Genomic DNA, 17,376 nt, shown 5'->3' on the forward strand with positions numbered 1-17,376 from the left:
AAAAAAGTGGAACCACACTCTAGCAAGCAGAATCCAGTCAACTTTATCCAACGATGCCTGGGTTCAGGGAATTATTCTGTTTTTAAGTTAGAAATAGGGAAATAATTCTGAGTAAGGGCAGATAACTCATCTGCAGGAAAGAGCTGCCCCAAGGGGAGGCAAAAACTTACCTGTCTTTTCTAGGCAGGTGCTTTGGATACTGGGATCATTCCCTTCTGATAATTCATTCCATGCGGGGGGGGGGGATGCCCCAAGATCTCTCTAATCAACAGATGCCCAGCATGCTGCAGGAAAGCATTGTCCTGTTTTTTGCCAAATTGCCATACAGCCATGCTTTGAAATGTGCTATCAAGGCTCCTCAGGTCTATTTCTGGGGCAGAGAAGGCGAGAACACCACAGGCCAACAACCTAATCTTTGGCCATTATAAATGGAAAACAGGAACCGAAGGATGAAGCATTGGTGCTTGACTTTCAGAGCTTACTGTGGCACAACGGTCCACTAAACTGGCAAAATACAATAGCTGATTTTTTAATCTGCTGTGATCAAGACATGATTGTAGCAAGGAAAGAAGGAAAGGCAAGATTGAAAAGGGGGCTCTTGAAACTACGGTGTACATGAAGAGGGACTGCCCAGAAAAGATGGATTTGGAATCTTTTGCAGCAGGTCAGCCTTGGCAACCACTGAGGTCAAGGTGCCCTCCTGCCCAGCCATGGGGGCTCCTCCTCTCCCTGGGCCACACTGGGAAGTGCAGCGCAGCCGATGTACTTCTTCTTTTGCCAAGTCTCAGGCCTGACTGAGAGAACTGGGGCTGCTGCCCTGGAAGCCTCTCTGGACTGCCAAAGGACTGCCTTCACCCAGGCCCTGCCCTACCCTCTGTGCATCCAACCAATGGAGCAGAAACCAATGGAGATGGAGGAAGGCATGATGTTGAAAGGCTGGAGCCAAGGAGGTTGGGTGGCTCTAGAGCCGCCTGGTGGGCAGCCCAGGCAGTTGAGGTGGCAAGGCAGTAGATGCCCCAAGGAAGGGCAGTGAGGCAGGAGCAACTGAGAGGGGAGGCTGGAAAGCAGTCCCTCCAAGCTGGCAGGGAGACGCTCAGAGGCCGACCTCCTGGCAGGTGGCTCTGTGGCTGAGAGAGGACCTGGTCAGCTGGGGAGGCTCTCCCAATCTGTAACAGGGTGAACTCTATAAAGCTGGGGGAGAAACGGAGGTTCCAGAAGGAAGGCACTGGAAGCAGCTCTGCAGTGCATTGGAAACCAGCATGTGGTGTGTGTGTGTGTGTATGTGAGAGAGAGCGGGGGAGAGGGAGAGAGCACAACTCTTGAATAGCCATCGGAGGAGACCCTCTGACAGTCCTTAATTCCAAGGGATTGTGGGTGGTTTTTCCTATGTTCTGCACGGGGTGGGGTGGGGGGTGTTTAGGATCTCTTCTTTACATCACACACACACACACACACACACACACACCATACTGGTTTCCAATGCACTGCAGTTAATGTTCAAGGTGCAATGGACACCTCAGTTAATCAAAATTAATCTTTGAGGTGTTGTAAGCAGCTGCACTGGGACCCCCTCGCTTGCATTGCTCCAATCAACCTCCAAACAGGAAGCCTGAAATGCCGGGGGAGACGGGCCAGCCAGAGGTGGCATTTGCCAGTTCTCCGAACTATTCAAAATTTCCACTACCGGTTCTCCAGAGCCTGTCACAACCTGCTGCATTTCACCCCTGGAGAGCATCCCTGGCTCTTGGGAGCTGAGGCTGCTGCTCTCCCCTGGCCGAGGGGTCCCGGTGGCCAGTCTGGAAACCCCTTGAAGGGCTCGTTCTGCCTCCGGCTGCTGAGGCAAGCAAAGGAAGATGAGCAGAGCAAGCGAAGGGCTGCCAGGGACCTTTTGCTTTGGGAAGGAGCTGCCAGCTACTGTGTGCCAACCAGAAGCCACGGCCCTTCTGAGATGGAGGGGGCAATGCTGCTGAGGGCAGCTGATGCGCAGAAGGACTGGAAACACAGCTCAGCCCTCCTGACCCTGGCAGGTGGGGGCAGAATTTGACACACTTGGCAACTGGAGAAGGTGCTCCAGCAACTGCCTGGGCCACACACAACGCTTGCTGGGGGCTGAGAAAGGCAATTTCTCTCTGCTGAGGGTGAAATACCTGTAGGAGGAATGAGAGCAGCCCCTCCCATCGAACCCCTGCCCCCTTCTCCCAGGAAAGGGACCTGCTGGGACTCTGCCAGGCTTCTTCTGGATTGGCTGCGACTTATTTCCCAGGAAGGAGGAGGAAGAGACAAGAGGCTACCAAGAGAGACTCCAGAAGCCAAGGGCTGGGCCTCAGGTACCCGTAATAGCAGACATCTGTGCTTTATTCAAGGGGGGGGGGCAAAAGAGCCGGGGTGTGTGAAGGTGGGGGGCTCATACAAGAGACACCTCTGAGGTTTCATGGAAGGATCACAGACCTAGGGAGCAGGTGCCTTTAGTGCTTACATAGTGACCTTTATAAACTCTGTCTCTATACCATTATGAAAAATAAAATCCATCCTTGGGCCTCACATACCCTGATTGCACCATTGAAAAGTTCTCGAAGGCCTCACTGACCCTGGCAGGATGGCCGTGGGTTTCACTGGCTCTGGCTCCAGGGTTGGACTTTGGCCTGCTGGGCTGGTCGCCTATGGCCAGAACGAAGGTAGAGCTGAAGCGGCTCCCCCAGCCTGTCCCCCCCCACACAAGAACTCTCTCATTCCCACCGGAAGTCTCGCCCCACGGCCTCGTAGAAGCGGATGTTGTAGGGGCGGTAGAAGTCCTGCAGCTGCTCCAGCACATCTGGGTCAATCTGGACGTGAGGCCTGCCCTTGGACTTCCCCAGGCAGCGGGGCAGTGTGCCTCCCCCGGCCTTCTTCAAGCAGGGGAAGCCCTTGGTCTTGTTGAAGAAGAAGTGTTTCTCGGTGATGAGCCGTTTCAGGCCCAGAAAGTCCTGCACTCTGGCCATCTCCCCTGCAGGGTCCGTGATGAGCTGCTCCCCGCTGACGAAGTGGATCTGGGAGAGCGGGAAGTACTGGAGCCAACTCTCCAGGTGCAGCGCGTAGAGGCCGATGCGGATGGCGCTCCAGGAAGTGTCCACCAGGCCCAGGCTGCGGTTGCGGAAGGAGAGCCCCTCGAAGGTGGGGATGTCCGGCCTCTTGGAGAGGGTCTGGGTGTAGTCCGAGATGGCTCTGGTGACCGGATTCCTCACCACCACAATCAGCTTCGTGTTCCGGGACATATTGAAGATCCGCTGGGGAGCCTCCCGGGTGATGTAGTAGCTGGGGGTCTTCTCCATGGTGATCTGGCTGTCCAGGGTGCGGGGCATCAGGTGCCTGCAAAGGAAGGGCCCAAAGAGGTGAGGAACAAAGGGGAGAAGAATAGGAGAAATTCCACCACCTCCTCCGGCTCCCCTTGGAAGCCACCAAAGAGAAACACCTTTTGCCTCTTTGCTCTTCAAAGGGTGGGGGTGCTTTGCTCCAGGCAAAGTTGAACACCTCCTAAAAGAGACAATTCTGCCTAACTATTTCACTATGTTGTTTGTATTCTGCCTTGATCAATGGCATAGTAGTTAACACATAAATGGAAAACAATTTTTAAAAATCCATGGTAGCCATAAAAATGAAATAAATCACTCGCAAAAGTAAAATAAATAACATTAAAGCAGAGATGGCCCATTATGAATCAAAGATGCTCTCCAGCATCTTTCCAAACACAACCAAGAAATCTTGGGTCTTCAAATTGGATTCCTTGACCAGGAAACATTCCACCCATGGTGGCCATCTAGCTTGCTTTAAGTATCTCCATCGAAGGAAACTTTGCCGTCTCCCAAGGAAGCCTCTTCCACTGTTGAATGGCTCTAACCACCAAGACAACTTTTCTGATCCCCAACCAGAATCTGCTTATTGCAAAGTTCTTGTTTTTGTCCTGTCCTCTGGAACTTCCCTGAAAAGGTTTGCTTCTTCGTGACACACTCTCAGATACTTGAAGACAGCTGCCATGCATCTCCACAGCCTTCTCTTCTCCAGGCTAAACATACTCAGACCTTTAAACAGTTCTGCGTAAAATTTTCCTTCCGGCTCTGATCATCTTGTTTTCTCTTTGGATATGACCCAGTTTGCTAATATCCTTCCTAAAACTCACACAATATTCTAGTGTGGTTTGCTCAGCTCAGAATAGAGTAACAGTGCTCTCTTGATCCTGGCATTATTTGCTGGATGCCACCTAGAACTGGCATTTGGCACATATGTGGCTTGTGATCTACCAACTGGCTTCTAAGATTCCCCTGCACTGGTCTGGCCACAGAGATCCACCAGATCCTGCAGGCAGCAGCCACCATTAAAATGCTGCTCCGGAACTGGAGAGCTAACACAGACCCCACCTGGGCTGCTTCAAAGCACTGGGCCATTTCAGCCCCCTCTTGCTTGGGGGAATCAAATCCCTGTTCCTAGTCTGTTAGGAAACCACCATAAGGAAATGGTCTTCCAGGTCCAAAGCCTGGCCCCTGAGGCCCCTTCACTGCCTCTCTTCCCAGGGCTGTTGGCTGGGGAGTCTGACAGGGGAAGCAGTCTGAGGGGGCTTCCTCTTTCAGCTGTGCAGCACCCCCTTCGCAACCAGTAGGGAAATGCTCCCCCGGTTTGCAGGCCAGGACGTTCCTGATTCTGGCCCTGCTCCAACCCAGTTGGGGAGGCAGTTGGAAGTGCTTGAAACTGACAGTGCAGGGAGACTGGCACAGAAACCCCAGAAAGCCTAACCAGCTCCTTATTTTCTGAATGAGGCAATCAGGGGGAAAAGACTAATTTCAGAAGGCTGTTCAAAGTGGAACAGCACAAACATGGGCTTTCTCCTTTTCCAAATCAAGTGGAGCCCTCCTGCTCTACCTGCTAGAGAACCGAGTGCTAATGCTAAGTGCCAATGCCAGGAGAGCAACGATTGGCGGAAGGCAGCCAATGCAGATGTCAGAGGGGAGGGGCCTTGTACTTCTTAGTGACTGGGGGAGGGGGCACTTTGCCTCCAAGATAACAGATGACCACAAATGTACATGCTTGACAACTGCGGTTGTCTTGGGCCACTTTAAGAAGGAAAGTGCTACTTTTACCTGGGCACAATGAGCAGCATGGATGGTCTTTCATTCTCTGACTGAAGGAAAGACGAAGCTGGTCCCATTGGGGGGGGGGGGGAGGATGTGGGCAGCTCAAGTGCAAGAAGGAAGGTGACTTTGAAGCAGCTTTGCCTTCTGCCCTGACGCATGAATTTTCTTAGCAGAAAGACCCCTCGCCTGGGGTGAAGGAGATTCCCCCTATGACGGCTCAGGCCTCACCCGGGGAGGGGCTGGAGATGGCTAGAGCCCCCATCATCCCACAGTTTGCTCCGTGTTCCAAGGCAAAAGCCCACGGGTGCTGCTGTACAAGTCCCTCCAGAGACCTCGGCCCTCTAGAAAGACCAGTGGGCCAAACATGATTAGAGTAGCAAATGGTTTCATTTAAAAGAAATATTAGTCAAATGGAATGGTTGAGTTCAGCAGCAGCAGACAGTTCAATCCGTGGCTTTTGAAGGAGCCACTCTAGAAGACCACGGGAACCTCCACAGAAGAGCCTGCTTCCCATCAACTCTTGGAATAAAACGTCCCTCATTCTACTGAGCCCCTTCCAGAGCAAGGCTGGCAGCCCAACCCCTCACCTCACGCTTCCATTTGGCTCCCAAGACCCCCAAGGGAAATCTTCACTTGCAATCAGAACCACAAGAACATTAGAGATCAACTAGTCCACCCCCTGCTCTAGCAGACTAAAGGCTCTGCTGAAGTTCCTCTTCAAGATCAGAGCAGCTGGAGTGCAGGCGGCCGCTTCTCTCCCTTCTGTGCCAAACGGAGGCGGAGAGGATCTCGGTGCCGTCAGAGCCGCCGCCAGCTTTGAGCGCCGATCTTGGCATTTTGAGCCAAGAGGCGCGAAGGCTGCACGGATCCCCTTCGCGCCCTCCGAGGGCTTTGGCAGAGGATCTCAGGCAGGCGTGGAAGTACCCGGAGCGAGGCAGCCAAGCTCCAACTGGTAGGCCGGCTGACCCACCTGTCGGCACGATCCACGTCCGGGATTTGGAGCCCTCCTTGGCCAACTGCCCCGCCTCAGCCGTCCTGGCTGGGAATCTCACTCCTGCCTTGGAGGAAGGCGGCTTCCCCGGACAACTCAGGTGGGAAGAAGGTAAGTGGGCGTTCTGCGAGGGGGGGACTGAGGGGAGGCGGGAGTGGCACCAGCCGGAACAGCCGATTCTCTCCGCCTGCTTGGGTGAGGATTCCCGGGAGAGCCTCTGTCGGGAAGCCGGGCCAGAACCCACCTTGCTCAGCGGCGCTTCTTGGGAGGCTTCTGCTGGGGCTCCGTTGAGCAAGGAACCGCCAAGCCCAGCGGAGCCGTCGTGCTCCTAACGGGGCTCCACACCCGCCACCAGACCCTCTCGGCCGGGAAACGAGGGACGGACGGGGAGCAGGAGCGCCGCTTCCCGCCGCCGCCTCCTCAGCCCGAGCGCGGAGGAGACGGCGGGGCGGCGGGGCGCCTGGGAAAGCTCGCGGGGGGCGCCGGGCAGGCAGCCGAGCGAGCTGGCGGGTCGCGGAGAAGCCCAAGACGCGGGGCAGAGCTGCGAGGTTCCGACGCTCGGGTCCCGACCGAGAGCAGAGCGCAGCGGCCGGAGGGCCGGCGCACGGACAGGGGCTGTTGGGCGGCTCTCCCCCCGCCCGTTCCCCGCGGCGACCACTTCCCCAGCTCAGCTGAGCCGCCTCACCTGTACCACTCCAGGCCCCGCTCATAGTGCCGGTCGAAGAAGTGGGGCTCGGTGCCGAGGGCGCGCACGCCCGGGTGGCCGCGGATGAACTCCAGCACGGCGCGGGTGCCGCCCTTCTTGACGCCCACGATCAGCGCGTGCGGGAGCCGCTTGGCCACCGCCGCCTTGGCCCGGCTGCCCCCGCCGCCCCCGTCTCCCGCCGGCCGGGCCGATGGGGCGGGTGGGGGGCGGGCGGAGGGCGGCGCGGCGGGGCAGGCGCGCCACTTCTGCAGAAGTTTCTTGCGGGCGGCGGGCAGGGCGGGCGGGCAGCGGGCGTCGGGGGGCGGCTGGGGGGCGCAGCAGAGGAGGAGCAGGCTGTAGCAGAGGCAGGTGCCCGAGAGCGAGAGCAGCGCGCCCAGCAGCAGCGCCCGGCAGCGCCGCAGCCGCCGCCTCCGCCGGCCGAGCGCCATGGCTCCATCGCCGGCGGCGGCCACGGCTCCCCGGCCGGCACCAGCTCGGGGTCGGGGCGCGCGGGGCCGACGAGCTCGGCGGCCCGCCACTACCGACCCCGCTCCCGCTGCGGCGCCTCTTTAAGGGGCCGCCTGACGTCAGCCGAGCCGGAGCCGCCTCCGCCGCTGCTGGCAGGCTGAGCCCCCGCCCCGAGTGGCCGCGGGGGCAGAGCGCGGGTTCCCGCGGGGCGGTGCTGCCCGCCTGCCCGAGGGTTGCCAGCTGGGAGGCTGCAGGGAGCCTCGGCTCGGAGGGAGAGCCGCCCGGGGTCCAGCCGGGCGCAGCTTCTTGCCAGCTCTCGCGGGGGACGACCTCGCTTCCCCTGCGGGACCGGCCGCTGCTTGGGGGAGCCCCCGGTCGGGGCTGGCCGCGCGAGGTTCCCGTGCTGCCAGCACTCCCAGCCCCTTCCTCCTTGTGCCGCCGGGTCTCGAGTCGCCAAGATCGGCGGGCTGTTGAGCTCCTCCGACGGCTCCGCTTCCGGGCTGGGGCTATGGGCGAGGAGAGGAGAGGCTGCCCGGCGCTGGCGCCCCAAGTCCGGCGTGGGAGGGCTAAAGGTGGCTGCTGCGGGGGCAGCGAAGCAGGGCCGGGGAGAGGAGCCAGGGCCGGGCGAGGGGTTGGCCAGCTCCTCTTTGGACTGAGATCGGCCGGTGTCTCTAAGGCAGCCCCACCCCCATTTAATCCGGCGCCCTTTGGAGGCCTCGGGCCCCAGGGAGGGTCTCGCAAAGGTGGGCTTTTCTCCGAGCGATGTCCCCTGCGGAGAGTCCGGCTGACCCCAGGCGGAGTGACTCTTCTCTGCCCCGAAGGATGTAGCTGGAGGGTCTCTGTGCCCATTTGAGGAGGAGTATCTTGCCAGAAAGGGTGGGGGGATTCCTGACAGTGTCCACCCAGTCCCGAAACTAAGTTTCCTCCCTCCTATCTTGAAGAAGGGGCCCCCTCCAGCCTCCACCTGCCCTGGCTGTGCAATGGGTCCTTTGTGAGCAGCCTCCCCGGCAGGAAGCAGAGCCCAGATAGGGAAGGAGTGGGGGCGGGGGGGGGGGGTTACGGCTGGGTGGAGTAGCAGGAGGGAAGGAAGAGTTTTAATCCTACCAGTTGATTATTGAGAGGGTTTGGGATTAATCCTCTCAGGATGGGTGGAGCCTGCTGCAAACCCCCTTCCTGCTGGCTGCCCAGGGCTAGTCTCCTTCCTGCCTCTGCTGCACTGACACCTCTCCATAAATGTCAGTGCTGTTAATTACCTGGATTTAATTGGGGCAAAGTTTTAATTGCATCTCTACACTGGGCAGAGTTTAATAGATTCACTCATTAGTGACCCGGCTTGGAACCATTAGCCTTGTGTAGCTTTGGGAGGGTGAGTGAGATCTGGTAGCTGGGATGGAGTGGAGAAGTAGGATGCCAGGAGGGAGGCAGCCACTCCTAGCCCCTTCCCCCCAATATGGAAAGAAGCCACCAGTCTCCTCAGCCCCCCCCCTCTTTACCTTTTTCTAGGGAATGAGCACTTCTTCAAACCAAGCACCGGATTGAAGGGGTTTTCTGGTTGCTCCTTGGAGGGGAAAGCAGGGCTGCAGCCCCCCCAGCCTGCCAGTTTTCTCTGTGGTTCATTTTCTAAATAAACTAATCTTTGGGAAAAAAACACAAATTAAAAAGCTAATGTGATGCAGAAACTGGATATCCCCAGGAGGGGCTCATGGGCCCTTTGAATTTACTGGCTGCCACATCTAGTAAATCTCTGCGTAAAGGGAGGGCAAACGGCAACTCCAGAGGAGGGGAAGCTTGGGGGTGGCCAAAAATCTCAGCAAGTGGTGCAGTGTTGGGAAGGAGAGGCTGCTCTGGGGGGTGTTGGGTTCCCTCCCCCCTCCCAGGGGTAACGTGGGTTGAATCACCCACAGAGAGAGTTTGGGGGCTCTGAAAGGAAGGGAGATTCTTGGACGGAGGTGACCTGGCCTTGCAGGGGATCAGCCTCTCTCCCTCCCTCCTCCTTGCCTGGCCTTCAGGATGAAGAGACTGAAAACAGATTCCAAGCATTGCAGAAGGCAAACGCTTCATTTACAGAAGGGGGAAATGAAACCAAAGCTCTGAAACTTCGACTAGGGCCGGGAGAGGCTGTGTGTTCGGAAGCTTTGCCTGAATCCTGCAGGCTCTGGTGGGTCACGACAGAGCCCTTTCCGGGGCTCAGGCAGGTGGGATGGGAGAGAAAGAAGGGGCCATTTTGGAATGGATGGCAAGTGAGTAAGCGCCAGGGCTGGCGGGTGGGGGGATCTTTGCAGGGCTGGCCATGGCGGAGGAGCAGTTGTGGGGCAGGTAGGTGGAGGGGGGAAATCTGCTCCCCCCACTCCACTGTCCTCAGCTGCCCTCTGAGAAGACCCAGACCTCTGCTGAGGTCTGGCAGAAAACATCCAATCTTGATAATTAATTTGGTTCCTAATCCCCAACTCCAGCTGCTGCCTGGCGGCCTGAGCAGGCGGCTGGCCAGTGGCTTGTCCCCTTCCTGGGAAGGGCTCCTGCTGTCCCTCCAGCCCCTGATACACCCACTTGCACTCAGTGACACCAATAGGAAAATAAAGAGGGATGCTGGGGAAGAGCACCCCCACCACGCTCTGACCTGGGATGAAGTGGGAGAATTCCTGCTTTGGTAATGCTGGGCTGCTGGACTCGGCCAGAAGGCAGAAGGAGCCAGTCTGGGTCCTGCTGGGCCTCAGGGATGATTGTTGGGGGCTCATGTCCCTGGTGTGGTCCCTGGGCAGTGCCCAGAAGCCTTCTTCTGGAAATGGCACCTGCTCTGGAGGCAAGATGGGAGATGGGAGGGGAAGAAGGCAGGAAGGCAGTGAAACATTGGAGGCGGGGGGGATGAGTCAAAAATCCGAAGAAATCTGTCCTCAAACCTCCCAAATATCTATTGATGGCCAGGGATGATGGAGAAGGCGGATCCTAAGCTTTGCACTTGTCTTCACTGATTTCCTTAGCCAATTTCTCTAATCTTGGTGGCCATTTTGAATCATTTCTGCTTTCTTGGGTCTTGTTGTCCCACCCAATTTTATGTCTTCAGCAGATCTGAAAGACCATCACCCCATTTCCTTCCCCCAAACATTAGTGGGAACTTGGACAAGGACCTGTTGGTGTACACCCAACATCTCTGCAACATGGTAAGGACCACTGGCACATCTCCTGCCCCTGCTCAGGCCTGTCCCTTGCCTGATCCAGCTCACCTGAGACCATTCATGGCTGCACTGTTGTCGTCTGAACCACACCTGGCTGTGTCTCCTTCAGACTCTTCCTCTGGTTGCTTTTCTGCTGCTGCATAAACTGTAATCTCCCTTAGCAAATCTTCCTGTCTTTCTGCCTGGCTTGGAGTGGGTCTCGCCACCCGCACGGTTCCCCCTCCAGGGAGAGTGACCACAGTCTCTAGTGACCATACGGGGGCATCCAGGTACTGTCGTCCATGGTTAACGCCCTGCCCCTCTCACCACAAGGAGAATATTTGGGCTCAGCTAGGAAAGAGGGAGAGGACAGGAGGTTCTCCCAATTCTGCAGGAAAACCTCACATTTTACCAAATTACCAAAATAATTGAAGGGACTGGCAAAAGAATAAGTGGGAAGAAGCAATTAGAAGAATGACATCTTTCCAGAGCATTTTGAGATTATTCAAAAACAGAGCTATCTTTTAAGGTAGAGCAAGAAAGAGGCCATCAAGCCCAGCAGCACCCCAGGAGGGGTTGGAGAATCCTAAGAGTTGGGGGGCAGACTAAGAGTTGGGTTGGGGGCTCATGGCAGGCAGGAGAGCCATTAGCCTTGTTAGATTGGGTAATGGATAGGCACACACAGGCTTAATGGTAACAACAGCTCTTTATTAAGTACAACAAGTAAGAACAATCCAGCGAAGGTTGAGTCTGACAGCAGCCCTTTTATAGGGAGCTGTCAGACCCTTCGACCAATGAGATTAAACCTCTGTTCCCTCCAGAACAGAGGACCTTGGTGGAAACCACTGTAGTTAGAACAAGTATCTAACACCCCTCTCCTCTTGGATGGAAGAATCCTACTTGTTACGTAGTCACACGGGCTTTCTGGTAGCTCTGCCTGACCTGCGCAGTTCAGTAGGACGGGTTTCCTTGGGCAGGTTGGACGGACCTGTTTGCTCCTCAGCTCCGCTTGGTAGAAGCTCCTGGAACCTTTCACAGGCCGCGACTGGAGTTTCTAGACCCAATTCGCTCGGAGCTCGCTGCAGGCCTGCAACACAACCAGATAAGTTTTCCGGTACCCTCAGGCTTGAGCTGGCCATGGAAGGAGTGAGTGTTTGCTCCGTTTGGGTAGGGCTTTGGCTAACTCGTGCAGGAGTTACCTCTGGTTGTCGAAGAGTGGAATTGGAGAGGCGGCCATGGAGTTGGTCAATATGCCTTCTCTAATTCCTACTGTCCTCGAGCTCTAGGAGGTAAGAGGGAGGTCCGGTGATGCCTATCACTGTGGCAGGAATCCACAGAGTTCCCCCGGCATGATTGTGGGCGTATATCGAATCCCCTACGCTAAATGTCCGAATCTTGCTTGTGGAATCTGGGGGCGATGAGGCAGAATAATTGGGGTATAGCCGGTCTAAGTGGGAACTTAGCTGGAGAGCCATGAGAAGCTCGGAGGGGCTTCTCCCTGTAGAGGGTGTGATGTGCTGAATTAGCAAACAGTGGTCAATCCGTGTTTGCCTATCTCCCAGGCCCATCCTAGAGAGGGCCTCTTTTGCAGATCTCACCATTCTCTCAGCCTGACCATTGGAGGCCAGATGGAAGGCATGCCTGATTCCCTGAGCTGCTAGAAAGGTCTCAAATTGCATGGCCATGAATTGGGGCCCATTGTCAGAGACCAAGATATCGGGCAGGCCGTGCATGAAGAAAAGTCTCCATAGCACATTGATGACCGCTTCTGCCATAGTGGAGGTCATCAGGACTACCTCTAAGCATTTCGAGTAGGCGTCCACAACTACAAAAAATGTCTAGCCATGAACTGGGCCAGCAAAGGCAATATGCACCCTAGACCATGGTGCTTGAGGTCGCTCCCATTCCTTAGCGGGCGCCTCTGGTGGAGCTGGTCTGGAGTCCTAACACGGTGTGCAGCCACCCATTCTTCGATCTCCCTGTCCATGTTAGGCCACCACACGTAACTCCTAGCCAAAGTCTTCATTCTGACAATTCCAGGATGCCCTACATGTAAAGCCTCTAATACTGAAATGCATAGTTTAGGTGGAACAATAACTCATTCCCCCCACAGCAAACAGCCATTTACAACCAATAACTCATTGCATTTGGCAACATACATTTTGAAATCAGGTCCAACAGGCCCCTTGGGCCACCCCCTCCACACCCAGTTCAAAATTTGTTTGATGGTGGAATCCTTAGCAGAGTGACGGGCACCGTCACTGGATGAGACACGCCGAACGGGGAAGCATCACAGGTCAGCACCAACGGCAGGGTCTTGCTGTACTGTACCAGGAAGGAATCCGCCAACAGGAGTTATTTTACCGTGGCAAATACGGCAGCCTCGGCTTTTCCCCAGGACCACTTTGTGTTCTTAGTCAAGAGACGGTGTAAGGGCTCAGCAACGATGGCTTTGTGTTTAAGAAAGGCACTGTAGAAATTAAGGAGCTCAAGGAACGCCTGCAGTTCAGTTTGATTGCAAGGTGTGGGGGTGTCCTGAATTGCTTTGATTTTTTGTGTGGTCGGGTGAATCTCAGAGCCGTCGATTAGTTACCCTAAGAATTCATCCCTTGGCATGTTAATTTGGCATTTCTCTTTTTTGAGACGGAGGCCTTTGTCTCTAATTCGAGCCAAAACTGTTCATACACGTTTTAAAAGTTGCACCTTGTTTGCAGCCGATACCAAGATGTCGTCGAAATAGGGGATGACTCCTGGAATCCCCTGCAAAAGCCGTTCCATGACGCTTTGGAACAGTCCAGGGGCGATACTAACGCCGAATTGCAGGCGGTGACATTTGAATGCACAATGGTTTGGGCCTCTGCCATAGCACCATCTACAGGCAATTGTTGGTATGCCTGCGCCATGTCCAATTTAGCAAAAAGTTTTCTGGGGCCTAATGAATGAAGGAGGTGCTATACAATGGGTACAGGGTAGGCGCTTTGTTGTAGCACTTTATTTATTGTGCACTTGTAGTCTACGCAGATGCGGACAGACCCATCAGATTTGACAGGTGACACTATAGGGGTCTCCCAGTGTGCGTGATCGACCAGCTCTAGGATTCCCTGGCCTACAAGCTTGTCAATTTCCCTATCAATTTTGGGGCAGAGAGCAAAAGGTACTCTCCTTGGTTTTAGCCTTACTGGGGCTACGTTGGGGTCCAAATTAAAGGAGATTGGAGTCCCCACATACTTACCCAGACCCGTGCCGAAGACATCCTCGAACTCCTTAAAGATGGCTTCAGCACCGTCGTCTTTCAAGGCATTGATACCGGTCACCTCTAGGCCCAGGGCTTGGAACCAATCTAGTCCTAGGTGGCTGTGCAGGTTGCCGCTGACCACTGTCACTGGGAGATTCCCGTTGAACTGCTTGAACTTCACCTGGAATGTGCCTTGGCCCACGATGGGGACTCGGTTTTCCTGGTAATCACGTAGGCTGATGTCAGGGGTGCGCAGATGCTACTTCTTTAGGCTAGGGATAGCCTGCTGTTAGGGTTCTAAATACCATGCAGAAATAAATCATTGTCCAAGGCAAAACATCCTTAAAGGTGCAATTTATTCTGCAGGCATGTTAGCACGGCTATGGAAATTCCAACTCTGGATTTACATCCTGTAAGTTCACCCAGTTGAAAGTTCATGATCTCTCCCCACACCCACAAATCCATCACATGTTCCAATCATCATCTTCCACGCTGGCATGTACACCCATCTTCTTCCGGCCAGGTGTCGAGATGCGGAGACAAAAGATGACCTTGGCTTCTATAAAAGAATGTCAACATACATTCCACAATCCTACTCCTTTCTATTCCCCCCTCCCAACTACTACACTAATGAAACAGCATAGAAAATTATTAAAAAGTGTGGCAGGCCAAAGATCCTAAAAAGAACATAAGTACAGGCCTGACAGGCGGCCTCTCCTCAAAAGAAAAACGTTTCCTGCAAAGAGAATAACATAAAAGTTAACATAACAAAATTAACCACCTCTTCTCCACCCAGGGGAACCCCTTGACTTCTCGGGAAACTTCCCATTCAACTGCTTTACTAACTTCTCCGCTTTTAGGTTCCCACTGTTCACCCAATTAGCTTCAGACCAAGGGTAACCCTTCCAATGCACTAAGTACTGTAAGCAACCCCTATTCAGCCTGAAATCTCCAATTTTTTCCACCTCAGATTGTGTTTCCCCTTCCCTCACTAAAGGAGGAGATTGAGCTTGGGTGGATGCTCTTCTGTTAGACCCAATTACTGGTTTCAACAAGCTACAATGAAATTCTGGGTCAATTTCCCCTAGACTTCTGGGTAGACTGAGTTGAACTGTAACTGAGTTAACTATCTTCACTATTGGGAATAGACCTAGAAATTTTGGACCCAATTCCTTGCTAAGCATTTCTAATCTTATGTATTTGGTAGATACAAAAACATTGTCCCACACACGGTAGGGGTTTAGGAGTGAGCGACGTTGATCATCTTGCTTCTGGTAGGCTTCTGCCGCAACCGCTAGAGCCTTCTTCGTATTCTCCCATCCTTTCTTTAGCATGTCCATCCATTCACTCAAAGACATGAAAGAAGGAGGTTCTCTAGGCAACTCAGGCATGGCAACAACTTCCATGCCACTGGTAATCTGGAAACCCGCTAATCCTCTGCTGCTGTGGACCGCATCGTTGTACGCCACTTTGGCGAAGGGTAGCAAGTCCAACCAGTTGTCGTGCTGATAGTCTACAAAACACCTGATGTATTGTTCCACCACCGCATTGGCTCCCTCTGCTGCGCCGTTCATGCTGGGATGAATCTCTGAGCTCAGTTCTTATGTGGACCCAATGGATCTCAGAACCTCTCTCCAGAACTTGGCTGTGAACTGGACTCTGCGGTCTGAAATTATCCTCTTGGGTACTCCGTGCAGGCGATAAATGTGTTTCACAAACATTTTCGCTAATTCGTTTGCAGATGGCAATCCTGAGCAAGCAATGAAGTGTGCCTGCTTAGAAAACAAATCAATAACAGTCCAAATTACTTTATGCCCACTGCTGTCTGGGAGTTCCAGGATGAAGTCCATTGCGACCTCTTCCCATGGCCGTTTAGGGCTCTCTGCTGCAGGTGCTGTAGGTTCTGGGCTCTTGGATTCAATCATCCACAGCTGGCCTTGTTCCTCCTCCGAGGCCTCCCCCTTGGTAGGACTCTTCGTCACCTGAAGTTGGGGGTCCTCTTCCAGAGGTCAGTTGGGCATTTCCCCCTCCGAGGCCTCCCCCTTAGTTGGACTCTTTGTCACCTTCAGTTGGGGATCCTCCTCCGGAGATTGTTTGCCCTTTTCCTCTTCCGAGGCCTCCCCCTTGGTAGGACACTTCGTCACTTTACGTTGGGGATCCTCTTCCAGAGGCTGTTGGCCCAGATGACTTTTCTGTGCGGGCATCTGGGGCCCTCTCTTAACCACCGTGGCAATTGGTACACACGTTTGTTCTTCGGCAATTCCCTCCTCCGAGGCCTCCCCCTTGGTAGGACTCTTTGTCACCATAAGTTGGGGATCCTCTTCCAGAGGTCGTTTAGACTTTTCCCCCTCCAAGGCCTCCCCCTTAGTTGGACTCTTTGTCACCTTAAGTTGGGGATCCTCCTCCAGAGATTGTCTGCCCTTTTCCTCTTCCGAGGCCTCCCCCTTGGTAGGACACTTCCTCACCTTAAGTTGGGGATCCTCTTCCAGAGGTTGTTGGCCCAGATGACTCTTCTGTGGTGGCATCTGGGACCCTCTCTTTACCGCCGTGGTGGTTGGTGCGCACGTTTGTGGCATTGGGGCTGGAGCCAAGCACTCTGATGCTCTGTGGCCAAGTTGACAACAATGGTGGCATTTAATTGGCCCCCACGAGGAATGGAACCTAGTTACATCTCTAAACTTAGGAACCGTTTCATCACACTGCCTTGCTCTCCAACTTGCAGCTGCCCCCTTGGTAAACCCTTCTTCCATGGTGGAGATTGCTTCTCTGTAGGAAGGTAGAGTAAGAACCTTTTGGGGCATTGCAGATGCACCTTGTCCCGCTTCCCATCTTGCAGGCCTGGCTTTGGTAATCCCTTCTTCCATGGAGATTTCTTCTCTGTAGGAAGGTCTGGTAAGAACCTTTTTGGGCCTTGCAGGGGAGACTGGAACCGGTGGGGAGGTCAATCCCTCGGTTGGCCACTGCCCAGCTTTCTGCCATGGTGCCATCTGCTGAGGGAGGGCAGGTGCCCACTGGCATCCCTCCCATCCATGACCTGGGGTTAAGACCCATCCCGGGGTTGCCTGCTTCACAGGTTGCAGCTCAACCAATGATGGCTGGCTAGGGGGTTTTATGTGCCAAGGACCCTCCTGCTGGCTTGGAGGAGTTATGGGCCAAGTAGGTGCCCTTTGCTGGCTTGGATGAGTTATGGGCCAAGTAGGTGCCCTCTGGCTTGGAGCATTTCCCCATGCTGATGGCAAAGGAGGTGGTAAGTAGCATCTCTTCCATCCAAGTCCTGGGAGGAAAGCCCAATTTACTGCCCAATTTGCTTCATTTACTGGTTGCAGCCCCATTTGTGGTGGCTTGCAAGTGACAGATGCTGGCAAAATCCCTTCTTCTTGCCTCCTTTGAAATTCCCATTTTGAAAGGGAATCTTTCTCCCAGCTAGTTGCAGGGTGATAAGCCATTTCATTTATTGCCGTCTGGAAGGAGCCCAAACCTCTGTTCTAGGTTTTTTTTTCCCAAGCCTTGCTTCCAAGCTGGGGGGAAGGAGGGGGAGCATGCACTCACATTTTGATGAAGAAGTACGTCTGCGACCTTCCTTCGTCTTGTCGTGTCTCCTCCTGCATTCCTCCTGATGCAATTAAACTGGAAGCAGCATTCCATTGCCTTTGAAGTTCCGCACTCAGCTTCTTATCACCAAAAGCTTCTCATTTATTCTTCGCTGATATTTACGCTGTCCCGGTCAGCATTGGGAATGCCGA

At 54.4% G+C, this 17,376-nt stretch overlaps 1 protein-coding gene across 1 annotated transcript; it reads right to left on the minus strand.

Annotated features, from left to right (window-relative positions):
- Positions 1 to 2,339: 2,339 nt before the first annotated feature.
- On the minus strand, positions 2,340 to 7,292 carry LOC309398478 (heparan sulfate glucosamine 3-O-sulfotransferase 2-like). The gene is made up of 2 exons (XM_081965408.1): positions 6,779 to 7,292; positions 2,340 to 3,345 (listed from the first exon to the last, which is right to left on the minus strand). Exons 1-2 carry the CDS (start codon positions 7,225 to 7,227, stop codon positions 2,727 to 2,729), a joined length of 1,068 nt encoding a protein of 355 aa, XP_081821534.1. The 5' UTR covers positions 7,228 to 7,292; the 3' UTR covers positions 2,340 to 2,726.
- Positions 7,293 to 17,376: the final 10,084 nt, after the last annotated feature.

This window comes from Natrix helvetica (genome assembly GCF_964273705.1).
Source record: "Natrix helvetica genome assembly, chromosome: 13".
Taxonomy (NCBI): Eukaryota; Metazoa; Chordata; class Lepidosauria; order Squamata; family Natricidae; genus Natrix; species Natrix helvetica.